The 17,045-nt window shown below is 44.0% G+C and overlaps 1 protein-coding gene across 1 annotated transcript in view; it reads right to left on the bottom strand.

Annotated features, from left to right (window-relative positions):
• Positions 1-513: 513 nt before the first annotated feature.
• Positions 514-17,045, bottom strand: part of usp32 (ubiquitin specific peptidase 32) — a 45,573-nt gene continuing 29,041 nt past the window's right edge. The window contains exons 14-34 of the mRNA XM_079353736.1: positions 16,745-16,923; positions 15,789-15,929; positions 14,510-14,627; positions 13,194-13,351; positions 12,725-12,806; positions 12,391-12,465; positions 11,955-12,093; positions 11,755-11,860; positions 11,243-11,416; positions 10,822-10,996; positions 10,335-10,486; positions 8,809-8,920; positions 8,530-8,729; positions 7,865-8,049; positions 7,470-7,556; positions 6,963-7,083; positions 6,257-6,448; positions 5,959-6,184; positions 5,158-5,612; positions 4,386-4,478; positions 514-3,928 (exon numbers count right to left, since the gene is read on the bottom strand). Coding sequence (XP_079209862.1) covers positions 3,755-3,928; positions 4,386-4,478; positions 5,158-5,612; positions 5,959-6,184; positions 6,257-6,448; positions 6,963-7,083; positions 7,470-7,556; positions 7,865-8,049; positions 8,530-8,729; positions 8,809-8,920; positions 10,335-10,486; positions 10,822-10,996; positions 11,243-11,416; positions 11,755-11,860; positions 11,955-12,093; positions 12,391-12,465; positions 12,725-12,806; positions 13,194-13,351; positions 14,510-14,627; positions 15,789-15,929; positions 16,745-16,923 — 3,344 coding nt within the window. The 3' untranslated portion in view covers positions 514-3,754. The remainder of the gene's footprint in view (positions 3,929-4,385; positions 4,479-5,157; positions 5,613-5,958; positions 6,185-6,256; positions 6,449-6,962; positions 7,084-7,469; positions 7,557-7,864; positions 8,050-8,529; positions 8,730-8,808; positions 8,921-10,334; positions 10,487-10,821; positions 10,997-11,242; positions 11,417-11,754; positions 11,861-11,954; positions 12,094-12,390; positions 12,466-12,724; positions 12,807-13,193; positions 13,352-14,509; positions 14,628-15,788; positions 15,930-16,744; positions 16,924-17,045) is intronic.

Genomic DNA, 17,045 nt, shown 5'->3' on the forward strand with positions numbered 1-17,045 from the left:
ATTTTTGTGCGTTTGTGCATCACTTTTAAACGTTCAGTGTGTAGACGTATATGACAATGTTTATATTCAACCACCATTAAACCTGCTACATACAAAGACGGCTCCATAACGAAGCATGAGCTTCTACTAATAGCTGCTGTCCTGTTGCTTTATGTGCTGCTGTGATAAAATACGTCTTGTAAATACATACACGGATACATCGTCGGTAAACATTCTCTTTCGCACGTTCGTCTTTACAGTCATCGCCGAGTAGAGCAGCAGAGAGAACTCCCATGATTCCCCGCCCGCCTCAATGTCCTCTTTTGTTACTGTAGTATTGATTGAGAGCCCCCTGGCGGAAGAATCAACATATTGTATCTTTAAGGCCACCACTGCGTAAGTCAGAGTCCGAGTGAGGCCCCTCTACTCAAAAAGTCTGAACACATGGCGCGCCCCTGCCCCAGTCAGACCATCAAACGAACTCGAGGTTTGTGTACCAAAGTGCTGGTTCAGGATACCAATAAAAACAGGTGCTGTCGTTTCCTCAGCAGAATTTAATTTGTTGCTTGAATATTTTGTTACAGATCAACGGTATCACTCCATATACAACTACAAGTACAGTATTTTGTACAGTTCATATTCAAATACATCGTTTTCATCGGCTTATTTACAAAACACATTTTTTTATGTACATGTTTTTCATGTCAGTGCGATGTCACTTTCTTTCAACAAACACGTTACAAAAAAAGTTCTTTAAATTAACAACTCTGGTTCAGATCGCACAGAAATGAACTTAAATAAAAAGTGGCTACAGACACTTACAGACAGCTCAGTAGTAGATTGCACTGCCTGCTGACACACCGAACTACTCTTCTGGTAAGGTGGGGAACAAGTAGGCAAGGCTTCAGGGGAGGGGAGGGGCTTAATATACATCTTTGTGGTTCATATAATCAGTCCAACCTCAGCGTCCAAGCTCAGTCTTTTTGAAATTGTGCTGAAATTTACTCTTAACTATAAATGTGTGTTTGCTAATTCAGCTGTAGCTACAGGTGTGGTTAGCTTAGCATTACACAGGTTGTCGTTCGAGGGGTCATTCACAGCCAAAACATGACAATTTGACAGCTATTGCATCTTTAAAATGAAGCAAACTTTACAAACTGGATTCTCAAGAGACACACTTTCCCTTTGAGTGAATTTATGATGTTTGAAACACGGACAAAGGAAGGAGGGGGAAAAAAGAAGAGAGCGGAGCAAACAAACACAAGTAGCACTCTGTACTAAATCTGTACATTTCCATTTGTTCAACAAATGCATAGGAAAATAAAGTTTCATTCACTCAACGAATATCTCTCCAAATTCACACTGGCGCCTTCTCGTCATAAATACAGCAGCTGAAAGGAAAAAAAGGGGGGGGCGAGCACACAGAATCGTCTCCTGTGATTGATAAGTGGGGAATATTTGGGAGCTGCTTTTTCTGTTCACAGTGATTAGACCGAGCCCTACGCATGCTGCTACACACCACATGACTCCGCACAGCAAGAAAAAAAAGGGGTTTGTTCATCTCTAAATGTCACATCAAGAGGCCATGAAAGGCGGAGCGGGAGTTCGAAGATATCTGGCTGATGATATTTAGACTTAGCGAACAGAAAAGAAATGTCAGAGGTCCAGTTCTGTAGTGAAGCTTTTACAGAGCAGTCGCATCCCGCTGCAGCTCTCAACAACATGCTGTATAACACAGGCATTCATGAGCAAATACAGTTATTCAGTATCTCCAAAGGAACACAGATTTACAAACATCCAATCTTAGCATGTGGATAAAAATATCAAATGACACTTAGTGTAAGCCACTCACCTGACAGGTCAGAGATACTTGTACACGTGATCTTATTTCAAGATATGAAATGCAAAACATGCAGTCTGAACTGCTTGTAATGAGTAAAAATAGTGAAGTAAGAAAAGTGTATTTTCTGCATTAGAAGTAAATTGTACCCATAACAAGCAATTCTGACCTCATTCTTTGCTTTTTAAAATCATCAACTTGGCTGTTTATCCAGACTTGATAGATGTGGCTTATATTGAGTGTCATGGGATATTCTTGAATAGAAATGATACTAATACACTTGCTACTGAGTGGAGTTTGTGCAGTAAAGACAGTGTGGAGAAGTGTGCATGCAATGTTCAGTAATTAAAAACAAGAAAGGATTTATTACGAGGTGAGCGGGAGTCATATTGAGGTTTAAAAATATGGTATCGTAACAACCCTAAAGTCATGTATACGGGGGCGTACATGTGCAGGTGTAAATAGAGACACACACACACACAAAAGTGCTTAAAGCAGGGCTGGTCCTGCACACAGGATTAAATGGGAGAAATAAGACGCGTCGTGTGCATTTAGGTGAAGGAGCATGAAAAATGAAATGCTCAGCCGTGTCACAGCAGCTGTTACACACCAAGGTCATCAGGGTTGAACATTACTTACTGTTGAATTATTTGCTGCCAGTCAAGGCTGATGTTAGTTTCTCGTGAGAGCGATGTGACTGATATGACTGAGACAGGAGGAACATCTCATTGGATTAAAACCCTGGGCGTTCAAACTTGCTTTTGGACTTTTATGTTTGAATGACACACAAGTTTTAAAATGAAAACATCTTAGAGTGGACGAGACCTTACGGTTCAGAGTCTGTGAAAGTAAGCTCGACTCCCCCTCTCTGTGTAGCTCTGCGACAAATGTACGTTCCTCTACCTGAAGTGGCTCTAACATCTTAAAAAGAACTGCGAGGGAACTTCAATAAAATCCATAAAAAAATGTAGGATACAAAAACAAAAAAAACATATACTGTGTACTATTCTCTTAGCGTCTCACTTTGGAAAATCATGGCACCTGTCCTCGACAAACCCAGAGTGACACTACAGCGTTCTGAGTTTCAGGGGAACTATGGGTAATGTAGGCTAAAATGTCACTGAGCAGCTCTGATATTTGGCAGCTGTGGGATCAAACACACTCCTCGTTTTCACATCTGGGCATGTGAGAGTGAAGTGGCATGAAATGTGTGCCTCCTGGCTCCTACAGTGGAAGGAAACATTTCAGTGATTACTAATACTGTCACAGATGTTGAGGGGGGAGTTGGCAGACACTGCATGAAGCGATGAGGTAGTATATGAATTATGAGACACTACCCCTACACCTAAACCTTTGGAGAAGCCTTCTCTAAATGTCGACTAAGTATCAAAAAGATGAGATAACAAACTTAATCATCATGGCATCAAATTTGACTGTTTAAAACCATATCCAATCATTGGCCTCAAATTTACACCTGGAATCCTTTCTGTGCCCTTCTTCTTCTTCTTCTTCTTCTTCAGGTGAGATAACCAGACGCTGGTCACGTCAGGTGACGGTGTTGCTTTTTATCCTCAAATCACAGGTGATAAAGCAGAAGACGATTTCATGAATTGGCCACGCTGGCATACATTCAGAGATGCGTTAATAAGCGGATAAATGTTATGTAAGTGTTATGGCGAGGAGGAGGAGGAGGAGGGGGGGGGGGGGGTTTGTTTCGTCAGGCTCAGCAAAGTGCACCAGTTGAGTGCTTTACACCACGGCCTTACTGTGGCCTTGGCAAATGTTTGCACTAATCCATGTTTTTGATCAAGTGTAGAAAGTGCTGCAACACGTCCCTAAACACAAAGAGCTCAGTCTGACTCCGGTCGTTAGCAGTTTGTGATCTGAATGGTCTGAACAGTCCCGCTCACAGGGGCGGCGTGTGATGGAAGACGATCACTGGAGGACACAGTACTTCTTGTAGTCCGACTCAAAGTCTTCGTCCATGCTACTGGTGTCGGCCATCTTCTTGCCGTCGATTTTTGGCAGGAACTGGGAGTACTCAACGCCCTGCTGCTCATAGAAGAGGATGTAGGCCGAGTCGGTGTCGATTTCCTCAGAGTGAACCTCCTGGAGGAAATAAAAAAAGAAACAACATAGAGGTGATGTGATGGAGGGAAAATACTCTCAGAAAAGTCTGAACTCTTGGCTTGGTTTTTAAAGTAAAAAAATAAAAGTCTGAAAACAATTAGTTAAAGATGAGTCACATTAAACTAATGGTCGAGATCTTAAACAAATCCATGTGACGGAGTAAAAGAGGTGGAACAAATACTGAAAACACTTTGTTGTGACGTGCAGTAAACAATGGAAGCCATGCCTTCATGGCTGAGCGCTGGCTGCATCAAAAGCCCTGAAAAGTTACCTGTTCTTATCAAAAGCTGCGTCATGGTCAGACTGAAGACCAGAGGTTCCAAATTGATGTACTTGGCAAAATCACCCGAGATACAACTAAAGATGTTGGACAAAACTAAGCTGATATCTAAATGTGTGGTAAATCAGAGCAAGGTGAGAGAAGGATATAACTCACCTTACAGCTGCTGTCGTTGTAACAGTACCATTTCTCGTTGGGGTTTTTGGCGTACGTCACATAGTGGCCTCCTCCCATGATTCCTGAATGGCACTGATGAGACAAAGAGGATTTAAAAATGAGAGGAAAGTGTGGACTAAATATTAGACTGGTTTCAAACACATACGAGAGGTTGGGAGCTCTTGACTGATTTTCTTGCAATGTTTAAAACTCTAATTTTGATTTTACAGTGATGTTGTCCTCTGTGTGCTCTCTGCAAAATAAATGTCCCTCTCTGTGATAATAAAGAATCTGATGCCGAAGTAGATCAGCAACTCCTGCAAATGAAATGATTGTTTTTCTCATCGGAGATGTTACGCACCACCACCGCTTTGATCCATGACTTTGTTTGTGCTTTTGTTTGTCAGACGAATCAGAGCTTGATCAGAACTTTATGGCAGCAGTAGTGCACGAACTCTTGTGTTCTGGAAGTAATATTACAGCTTTTCTCAATGGAGTCTGGTGGCTTCAAAGAAAGACAAAAATATCGAAGCAAAAATGTTTCTCTCTGTAGAGATCGATCGGATGCTTACAGTAACAATCTGAGTCTGTGACAAAGGAAACACCTTGAATGGACAAAACGTTCATTGAGTGCATTTGTCCTAAAAGATTACAGAACACTACTTGTTCTACCTTAAAGTCATTTAGATCCAAAGGATGTAAATAACCCCGGCCTGGATTCAAACATGTGGGCATGTCCTTTGACCCGGACACTATAACGTGAGGTTCTTACTGAAATTGCATAGAGGTTGTAGATGGCGTCCAGACACATGCTGTCTCTGTGCGGCAGCAGTGAGCTCTCAGGGTCCATGCTGCTCTCCGTGCTGCAGTCCGAGCTCAGCCCGTTGCTGTCGCCGTTCACCAGAACCACGTCACAGTGGCTGCTGGACGCCTCCGTGCTGCTCAGCGATTCTAACGTGATGCCGTCTCCCAGTGCGAGATGGCTCAACGCCGCCGTCCCTGCTGTGCTGCCCTCTGTGTCCGCCTGTGACACGCTGTCTCGTGTATCCGCCTCAGCATTGGCTCCGTCCAGGCTCTCCTTGCTGTTGGAGAGGCGGTGTCGGCTGCCAAGCTGGGGCAAACGTAGCCGGCCTGGTCTGCGGCCTCCAGAGCTGGTCTTTGGGCTGCAGGAGGGGCTGCTGGTCCGGCTGAGAGAAGGCGCTGACTTCCTGCTCGAGGCAGGAGATGCTGCGGGGAAAACCACAGAGTATTTTAGGCTTCCTGTGCAGATGGGCCTGAAACTGCTCTGCACACTTAACTCTCAAGTCTGTTCAGTTTACATGCAGTCAGGCTGTTTTCATTACACACAGAAAGATGGAAAAGCTGCAGACAGTTTGGTATTGTTCTGCTTAAAAAGTTATTCATGATGTCATTCAGAGTAGTTTAACTGCCTGTTTTTGAAAAGTTTAATTTAACTGCAAGTTAAATCACAAGAAATGAAGGAAAGTGCATGCATCTGTTTCACCCTACAACAACAGACGTTCTGTTCGGCAGCTGGAGATCATCGTGTGCATTACAAGGCAACGCGTTGTACCTTTGTTGAGGTTGCAGAAGCCAGCAGGGGCAGAGATGGAGGACAGGTTGTCCTCTCCGACCCTCAGCAGGTCCTCGCTCTCGCTGCGAGAGTGCAGGCAGCGCTGCTCCAGGTCTCTCGGGGCCAGGAAGGCGCTGGGATCAAAGTTCTCCCGTGGGAACTTTACGATTTTCTGGGACTTGATCCAGCGGCCGTTTACAAACTGGAAGCGCTTCAGGTGGACGATCTGCAGAACACAGCTCATGAAGATCTTTGCTGACACAGAGATCACTGGTCTTAGAAGAAGCTCGGCACTCACCAGGATGGGGGGCAGCCTCCAGAGGTCCAGCTTCTTGGTGGCGAGCCGGTGTGTCTTGCACTTGGAGCAGTAATAGAGCTCGTCTTCGCCCAGCTCCTCCTCGCTGGTGAAGGCCTTCAGACAGCTGTCCAGGCTGATGGGCTCGGCCTGGGTACGACGGGACTGCTCCACACTGCAGTGCTCTTCTACGATCTGCAGGGAGACAAAGACAGAGACCTTACGGTTTGTTTGTTTTTACTGACAGTCAGGGACGAGGAACACAAACAAATCATTTGACGATAAAAAGAAAATCCACTTTAAGACATTGAATCTTCCAGAAAATTTTAGTTTTTTAAGATTTATTTTTGTGTTTATTTCTTGAGAGAGTGAATAGACGAAGAAACCAGGGAGAGAGAGTGGGGGATGGCATGCGAGCCACAGGTCGAACCTGAACCCAGGCCACCAGCCCAGCACAAGGGACACTGTTTCATAAAAACCAGTGTGATCCCTAACGTTGTATAACATTGCAAAGGCTAAATTCACTAAATTTAAATGGACAGGAAAAAAAAAAAAAGAATCAAAGAAGCATTCATCTGTGATCTTAATTAATAAATTGTGATTATCCCATTTATTTCTGACAGCCCGATTTACAATATATCCAAGACGGTGGAATTTTAAAACTTCAAGGAGCGCAGCAGCACGCTTGTGTTTATGTGTGAGTGCTTACCCTCTCCTGGGAGGTCTGGTAGCGGAGGTGCAAGGCGGTGGGGTCCCAGTCCACAGCGATGTAAGCGTTACCTACAGATGCTCTGTCGTCACAACACTCGATGGTACAACCCCGACAGAACCTGCAAATACACACACGCACACATGGGTCAGCACATACACAGATACAGACCCAGGAAAATGATTCGTCTTTTCACACCCAAAAATAACCGATTACTGTTGGATGTACATTCACAAGTGAACAAACTGATTTTTTACATGTATCAGGATTTGATATTCAAAGGTATTTGTAGCGATGCCGTCCAGGTAATAACCTATTTTGCACAAATTGTTAGACAGAACTTCTCTGTCTTGTGTAAAGCAACGAAAAGTTTTCTGTTCAGTGAAAAGGAAAAGGCAGCATAATGGCGGAGCTTCTTGACAGCATGCTGTTTACAAAAGGGTTAGCGTCTCAATACAAACAGACGCATTTCTCTGTACCAACAGACATGTGAAGAAATAATCTTACCTGTACCAGGGACACCAGGCACACGAGTTACCGTCTTTACCAACGACCCGTAAGGTGAAGGGATACTGGTAGCCCATACTGTCATCGCTGCAGGGTCGGAGAGGGGAAAAACAAAAACAACAACCATCACACACGAGGTCACAAGTCAAACTGCAGCTTGTTAACAGTTTCAAAGTGCTGTTGCTGGATTGGGACTCTTTGGGAGTTTTGTGTAAATAGAACAAAACAAAGAAGCGTTAATGGATCCGGCTTTAGATCGCTGATAGAGATCAGCCCTCAGCCAGATAGTCCTGATCAACCGAGGCCAATCCTTATGATCTTTACTTCATTACGTTACAGCATGACCCGGCTTTGCCTGCCTGAATCGGCCTTCTCTCTGTCAACTGGCAGCCTACCAGTCCTGGGCGTGGTTGCTGGCTTCCTGTGGAGGCAGCGGGCTCGCCAGGCGGGACACTTGGATCCAGACGGCGTCGTAAAGGTCCTTCCTGCTGGTGTGGACAGTGCACGGGACGATGAGTGGCATGCCGAACAGACTGGGCCGGTTCTTCTGAGAGGACAAAAAGTACAGCTCCGTACGCATCTGCAGAGGGACACGCGAACATGGAAGTTAAAAAAAGAGTTTGTGTAGAAACATAGATGGCACAAAAATATGTTATTAAATAAAACAGAGGTAAGACGAACACGTGTGCTTTTCTGTCCTTTTATTTGGTTGCACATTTTAAAGGTTATTTCTGAATGACTATGATGAGAGAGTGCAGTTGAAATGTGGTTAAGGAGACACAGGTTGGATTTGAACCCGCTTGCAGGACTTAAGCCTCAATGCATGGTACGCACGCTAGCCACTAGGCAACCAGCGCCCACTATTTTGTCGGTTGCATTTACAAAAATGGTTTTCTTTTAATGCATACCCAGGGGAAAAGCGGGATCTTGCTGATAACGGGATAAAGGCATCTCAATATCTATGTCTATGCTTTAGAAAATGCTGACTGTTGTTATAAAGTATTTTCTTTGACAGACTATGCGTCGTTTGTTTCAGTCTCTGTACAGCTTCTGCTCTCACCATCTTCCTGTGCATGGCGATGATGTATCCAATGAAGGGGCTCTCCTGCACTGGTGTGATGTGTCCATTGGCGATCCCATTGGCAAACGGCGTCTCCGGGCTGCAGGGGACCAACGTGCTGGGCCCTCCGTTGGGGATGAGGACAGGTTTGTTTCCCAGGATCCCGTTAGCAGCTGAACCGTTAGCGATTGGGGTGATGTCTGAAGACGGGGAGGAGGCAGGAATGAGATTTATATTCAGACAGATCCGTGCAGATGGAGAGGGAAAAAACAAACTCACCCGTCAGTGTAGGTGAGGTCAGAGACGTCGGAGAACCTGGCACTGGGATCTCAAAAGCACACAGGAAGCCGTTGACAGACAGACGCACCTTCTGGTTGTCCTGGGGGAAGTTCTGAAGATGAAAAAAAGTGTCATCAGCGTCTAGCAGGAGGACAGCAACAGATAAAAGAGAGCATGCAGAAATCACACAAACCTTCTGGACACTAAAAAAAAGAAAACGATGAGTAAAAAATGTGAAGAAATTTAGTGTGGCAATAAAAACTATTGAAATGTTCTGACACAACACTTTGCTAGAAACAGTGACACACCCTGCCTGACACATGAAGGATATTGCTTGTTCCCGTTTCCTTGAAGGCATCAGAGAAACAGAGACAAAGACATCTGCAAAACTAAGCAAAACTTCCTCCACAAACGCAGCGACTTATTAAAGAATGTGCTCACTTTCCTGCTGGGTAAAGAAATGCACCCATCTAAAAATAGAGAGGATATGCTTCTTTCTCAGAGCATCAGCAATAAGATTAGTGATATTTACACTAATCCAGCTGGCTCCTCTCTGAGCCAGCAAACCTGCACTGACCGCAGCAACGGTGCCCTGAAAAAAATGATGTCAGGAAGGAGCCTGTTTTCTGCTGGAACGTGAGTCATTGCATTAAAAGGGTCAAATCAAAGCAAAAGAGTAAACCACGTAAGGCTCTGTGTCTTCTGTCCCTACCAGTACTGCAAGCTCCAAATCGTGGGCCGATCTTTTTATTCTTGATGTGTTGGTCACTTCAGGGAGTGACAAGGTTTTTAAAAATAGAACAGAAGGAAAGTTCTGTTTGGAAAAGAAATGCAAACAATGCAGACTTATACACAGTCTAAAGCGTGTAAGTCAGACAGTTCACAGTGATGTGCAACAAAAGGTAAACAAAAGTGTCGTTAGATGACAGCAGAGAGGTCTCAGTTTCTGTCCCTTCCTGGCTCAGAGTTGTGAGGACGTCTGGATTAGACGTTTTAAGTTACTCTCAGAATGTTTGTCAACACTGGCCCTGTAGAGTTACATTTTTTAGATTGTTGGGAATAATCGATATTGTAAACATTTAGAACAAGTGAAAATGTTAAAGGGATACTTCACCCATTTGCAAGAAGCTGTGTATCATTAGAAACATGGTAGTAGTGTTGAATGGTCGTGAATCCAGCCCTCATTTTGCCCTGAGAGGAGAATTTTTTTTTTTTTCTTTGCTTGAAAGTTTTCTTCATGTGATGCAAAAAGCGTCATATTGCATCACATGAAGAAAACGTCGAGGCAAAGAAAAACATATTTTTCTCGTCTCAGGGCAAAAATGAGGGCTGGATTCACGACCATTCAACACTACTACCATGTTTCTAATGATACAAAGCTTCATGTAAATGGATGAAGTATCCCTTTAATGAAAAAAATCTAAATATAAAACATGTTTACAACCTGATTTTGTGCACCAAAATCCAGCCTCTTGATTACAGACAGCAAATATAAAACAGTCTCATCTTTTCAAAAGGAAGTGCACCTTGATGTTGGAAGTGTGGACCTCAGCCAGCAGGATCTGCTCCGGCTTCAGACTGCACAGTTCACTCAGCTGTTTCTTCAGTCCTGTGTACTTCTCGTCCATGTTCAGCCTCAGGCCGTATCGCACAGGCGTGGAACCGTCCAGTTTGATCACTACAAACACACAACAAAGCATTTCAAAGGTTTGACGTTCTGCACTGGGTTGCACCAGCTTTGTGTTATGTCAAACATAGACCAGTTGGAATGAAGATAGGACTGATGTTAAGCACAACTGCACGAGATAATATTGATGTAGGCAGAAGTTACAACTTAAATCTTACAGCTGTAAAAGATTAAAAAAAAAAAAAAGTGGTCATGAAGCAGAAGTTTGGTGGATAGATTACAGCCCTAAGAAATGTCTGATTAGTACTCTTGCATTTCTTTTCCCTGAGTACCTTGATGTTGTCTGTAGATTAACAAATCGATACGAAGCCCGTGCAACAGCTCACCTGTGATCTCCAGGTGCATGGAGCTGTCCATGGGCAGCGGCAGGGACAGGAAGTTGAAGGGATCGAAGCGAACGCTGATGTGTCCGCAGGTCTTGCACTTCACCTGCGATTTGAGCTGACCGTGGAACAGATCCACCACGATGGAGCGGTTCCTGCGCAGGTGGTTCTCCCACGCCTGCAGGAGCGTTCAAACAAACACACGCGAAGAGATGAGATCACAAAAACAGAATTCATCAAACATGTTTTTATTCATCTTACAATTGCAATATTATCTTCTCTCCTTTGAGGCACTGTGACTCCACAGAGCGACACACAGTCATCTTTCCACTCTTAGAATGATACATTTTGAAGTCTCTTTATTATCAGTATCATTTCAGATGTTATCTCTCTAATTTGATCGATCAGTAGCGTAACCTCTGACCTCAGAGGCGACCTCCCAGTCCGGCCTGCCATCGCTGTCCTTCAGCCCCACGTAGGGTTTCTCGTGCACCCGGTTCAGGTCTTCATGGAGACCGTCCAGCAGGAAGGCCAGGAGCTCCTGAGAGTCCTGCTGCTGGAAGCCGTTGAAGCGCGGGGCGTACTTCGCTATTGTCCACTGTAATGACATCACAAGGTTTAGTCCAATAATACTCTTAGAAAGGCCGTTTAGAAACAAACAAAGTGATTCTGATAGTAGGAAGATGAGGAAAAACAAAAACAACAACAAACATCTGCACATGACAAGGAAATCAAGCAGATGTGTTTTAAAGGTGTTGAAGGTGACTGGAATGAGGTGTGCATTCAGAGGCACGGGGAACAATAACGGGTGACTCTTGTTTATTGTTCAGTGTTAAAGGCTGCTGTGAACACCAATCGAGTCTCTCCTCAGAGTTTCCGTCTCATCGGCAGCGTCCCATTCGCGGTCACGTGAGGAACTTAAAGGAGCCGGCTCACCCTGAGCTTCAGCGGAGCCACGTTCTTCTGCGTCCCGCTCCACAGCTCCATCACCAGGTCACCGTAACACTTGGCCATGTGACCTCGCATCCCAATGGGGTTGGTTCTGTAAATGCAGCACAACGTGCCACGTGTTATAATTACAGGTAAGCGACAGGGTTGTAGCGTTTATATCCCAGTGAAAGCAGAACAAACGTCACCTGTTGAGCTCGTACAGGTGTCTCCCAGAGATGAAGTAGTCGGTGAGGGGCTTGGTGTTACTCACACACTGAATACTGGAGTTCATAAAGCACGTGTTGCCGAGGTTACTGAGGCCAGTGGCTCCTTTTTCTGTCGGGACTGAGGTGGAAAGACAAAGACGTATCATTAAAAGAAGGTTACTTGAAAAGGCATCTGGGCATTACCAGGAAAACAACAGGAGCATTTGTTGCTTGCAAAATGCACAAAAACAGAATATTTTTTTCTTTCACATAAACATGGTAGACAAGTAGACAAGGAGCTTAAAATTGAGTCTAAAATGTGAATTATTTCCTGACAATGGAAACCGTCCCTTTCATAACGGAAATCAAATTCATATTCAACAATCAGAACAATCTTCTATCAGGTGAAAAGCTCATTGATCACCTCCCAGCTTACCTTTGTGTCTGTCCATCTTACTACTGTTTGCTATGAAGGACATTTCTTCGGGCCAGCTCATGTCTTTGTTCCTGACTGTGGAGGAAGAAGAAAAAAAAGATTCAGCCCCGTTATCGTTCAAAAGATCCGCCCCTTCATTTCTGGAAGGAAATGAAACATACGGATCTTCTAAGGGGACATGGGTGAATAAAAGACGTTTCTGGTGGAGACGGTAACCTTCACACAAAAAACAGAAAGTTCCTCGTGTGCACCACAAACTTGTGTTTCAAATGTTTTTCTGCCGATGTCCCCTCAGGAGACAGGTAGAAACATAAACATGGAGGTCGTTTCTCACCTTCAATGACCAGCTGCTGCTCGTCATGGATCTTCAGGCTCTCCAGTGTGTGGTCTTCATCGTCCAGGAGAGTGAGGTAGTTCTGTAAAAGAAAAACAGGCACAGATGCTTATGGACTTGTATTATTGGGACTTTGTCATTATAAATGTGTTTTTTTCCTTTTACATCAGTTCACTTTGAATGTTGCATTTATGTTAATTAAGGAGAGAAACACATTATTTTGATGTGCTAATAGGGTTGCCAAGATGTCCTCATACAGGTCTGGTAAAAATCAACAACATTGAACCTGTTTTTAATATCCCAGCAATGACAACAAAGAAGTCCTAGACATCCAATATTATGCCAGGCACACAAACATTGGCCACGTTCAGGTTTGGAACGATTGCCAATGTATTTCTTCAGTTTAGAAAGTGGTGTTTCATACAAGCACAATGTGGCTGAAGTTGTTGGGGAAAGCTTTGCAGCTCACCTCACTGTTGTAGAGCCAGAGTCTCATGTCCTCCTCTTTGATGCGGAGTCTCTGGGACAGGTACAGGTGGATGTCTTTGATAGTGCCCATGCGGCTGAAGCAGCCCGTGTAGGCCAGCACCCTCTTCAGAGGAGCGTTGGGCGACGGCACACTGCCCGCTGAGAAGCACAAAGACGACCGTTAACACACTGACAGCAGCTTGTTCGAAATCTCTGTTTGCTCATTTGGCTTCTTCATATCTGAAGGTCTTACAGTATCCAGTCAAAAAAGTCACAGATGCAAACAGGTGAACAATAACAAAATCAACACTCTGGTGACTGAGGATTAGTTGTAAGGAAGCAGCAAGAAAGGGCTTTTCTGTCAATCAGTGCAGACTTGCTTTATCAATCAATGTGGTGGATTTAGTGAACTCCGATTGGATTAAATCAAATACAAAAAAAAAACATTAGTTCTGTTAAATCAGTTTAAAGCTTCATTGAACTAGTATTGATCCCAAATGTATGATTTAAAATAAGGATTTGAACATGTTTTGTTTTCCATCTGCACAGCTTTGCCTCACGACCAGCAGAACAACAAAAGGTCCCGTCCGCTTGTTCAGTGCTCGGCTGTAGCCTTCAGGCTCTCACAGGACATTATGAGGCAGAATTAGATCCACTTTAGATGTTTGGCTTTGTGCCTAAAATAGGGACTGCTGTAAAAGCTGCCTGGGCTCAGAGTGAGTCATGATGGAAGCCGAATCCTCACTGGGGCAAAACCTGATACTCGGAGTGGACCAGCGCTCTCCAGCTCAGCGCTGATGCAATCTCCAAACTGGATTACACCGGAGAAAATGTGCACATCTCCACTCGCGCTCTGTGTGTTTACTTGTCCAATGAATCCACTTGGATGTAATATAACAGGACAACAGACTCTACACTCAGGGTTTTTATTGAGAGTGCACCTTTAAAAATACTGCAGATCCCAGACTGTTCAAAGGAGAAATAATGAAGGCGACTGCAGAGAACCAAAACAAGTGTTTTCAAAACTAACACATGAGCAGCAAAGTCTGTGAAGATGGAAAACATTGAAATGATGCATCTTTTAGGGTGATCAGCAGTCTTTCCCCTTCATGGGCCGTTGGTTGATTCCATCGCCCACTCCAGAGCACTGCCAGGGCTGGATCAGTCCACACTGGGAGGATTAAAGGGGGGTGGGGGGGGGGGATGCAGGCTGGCTCAATGAAGCATTTGTCGACGGCTTGCTCTGGTCTTGCTGCAGGCTTACTTTACCTCTTGCTGCGGGTAAATACGGAGGGAACATTCGCAGACTGGTCATACCCATATTGACCCAGATGTTGGACTGGGGGGAGCGCGTGGCCGGCTGCTGGCGGAGGAAGAGGAGGTAGCGGGGGAAGAGCTCCAGCTCTGCATGGCCCGTCTTGCTCTCCAGGATCACCTGCGTGGATTGAAAATAAAGTTTCACAGCTATACTTTCTATCTGTTTATGTACGGGGACGACTGCACCGAATATCACGCAATACCTTTTAACACACCATACAACGAGCAGTTGTTACAGTTTTTGGGTGTTAATAAAGTTTTCAACCTTTCTGCCGCTTCTCTTTCTGTTGTTGTTTGTTTGTTTGTTTTATTTGGAAAAGATCTTGAAATATAAAAAACCTTTGTTGTTAGAAACTTCAACACTAAGTCATTCATGTAGTTAATTTGCCGACATTTTTAACTTAGAGACCTTGCAGGTTTTTTCACCGTGCACAGAGAGGTACCTGTTATTTCTTCTTCTTCTAAGTCCTGTAATTTTTAACAACATTTTTCATCCCATCTCCAAACAATCAAACTTATCACTCATCAATGATTTAATGTAAACAGAGCTGTGTGTGCAGTTAATCACTTTGTCTGACAGCTATGCTGAAGTTTCAGGAGTTAAAAACAACATGATAGAAATCCTTGTTTCTTGTTCTGTTGCTCGTAAAGAGACTTCAGTATTTATCTCGGTCTGTTTCATGACCAGCTAAAAAAGACCATGAAGTGGTAGAGCACGAAAAAAAGTGGTCTCATCGTCGTTTCTGTCATTGTGTTCTTTTTTTGCTCCTCAGTAGATACAGACGATACGTCCAACTCATCATTATCACATCACATCATTAATGTGAAGACAAAAAGCCGTCATCACAGCGTCTGACTTTGTTCCACCATCTTGGATATTTTGTAAACATTCTGACCACAGCGATCTCTTGAGGACATTGGTTGCATCCCGAGGAACTCCTCCCACTGTGAGGGACACGTGTGAAATTTTCTAAACACATTTTCAGGGACAATCACAGAATTAGTTCAATCTATTTTCTTATCTGCAGTTTCTTTGGTTGTCGTTTTATTTATTTGTTTTTACTTTGATTCAACTTTAGATTTTGTTAAAACCTTTTTGATACAATCATGCTCTAAATATCAGATCTAAAAATATAAGTTCTGTGAATTCCTATATTTTATGATAGGAGACTGCGCTGAAATGTAAATAACGTTCCACATATGTATCTCAGCTCTACACCAGTTAACAGCCTTGATCCTGATTGTGTGATAAGTGTGTATATTCTATATAGAAACTCACCGGTCGCGGCAGGCTCAGGTTGGCACCGTACCAGTGGTAGAGTGCTCGCCACACCGGCTCTGGCACCGTCTCAAAGTCTCTGCCCGGCGGCAGCTGCAGGGAGCGCTTCAGCCGGCCGCCCTCCATGGTTAACGTGGGGGCCTGCAGGGACACAGCATTTAAACACGTGCACAAAATAAAGCACTCTGCCTGTTCAAATGACAGATAATAGACAGGGACTGTCTCCTCTGTCATTAATGCAAAACACAGAGATAAGACAGAGGAAAAGGAAGCACCATCTGGTCCCTGAGAGCCTGAGCCAGCGGGGGGAGTAACGATCATTACCTCTGCCATACAAAGAAGGATCTGGAAGAAATCATTCTTCTGACATGCTGTTCCTTTGTTTTATACAGGCGTATGTAAACATAAGCAAGCTGTGAAATTTGTGGTTGTATAGTTTTAAAAATGGACCAAAGTCGTGTTTTACATCCATGGCACTCTGAAACAAACCAGCTCGAAGGTTTTTAAAATGTTCAATAATCTGATGCCTCTTTAGACCAGGTGTTTTGAAACTATCCCTGTCACTTTAATGACAATTGATATCATACTTTTTTTCACTCATACGTTCATATGTTTAACCAAAAATTGATTATTGGTTGCTTAGGACTTCTATTGTCCTGTATAGAATCCAGAGAGCTCACACTGACCCTGGAGCGTCTCTGCTCTCATATGTCAAATCCATGTCATGTGATCCCAAGCTGACACAAAACTGGAGCTAAAACTGACAACTTTCTTTTTCTTTGCAATGATAGGCTGAGCACATGAGCACACAGATTACAACATAAAGTTAGGAAGCTGCTTCAAATTAACATGTAAATCATGGAAACACTAGAATTTGACATCTTTTCGTTTGAAGAAGCTGAACCGTCTTGTCTGGCTCATTCTGCCTCTGCAAACACATCAACAGTACAACTTGCCTTCATGGGGTCAGTATTGACCAGAGACTGGTTGTCGATGGCTCCAGGTCTTTGCGCTGCCAGCAGGGACGGGAGGTGTCCGTTAGCTCCAGAGAAACACTGATTGTTGTTGTCCGACATGTTGTGCTGTCGGGCGAAACAACTCTCGGTGGCAGAGGGAGCGACCTGCGGGCTCAGAGCTGCACGGAGGGAGGAGAGGGAAGAAGCAGAGTGTTACATTATACTCCTGTGTGAGATTTATCACAGGAGACACTGATCAATCGCTATAACCCTTCATATTTACTATTTAAAAATACTAACA

This window comes from Symphodus melops, assembly GCF_947650265.1.
Source record: "Symphodus melops genome assembly, chromosome: 10".
NCBI lineage: Eukaryota > Metazoa > Chordata > Actinopteri > Labriformes > Labridae > Symphodus > Symphodus melops.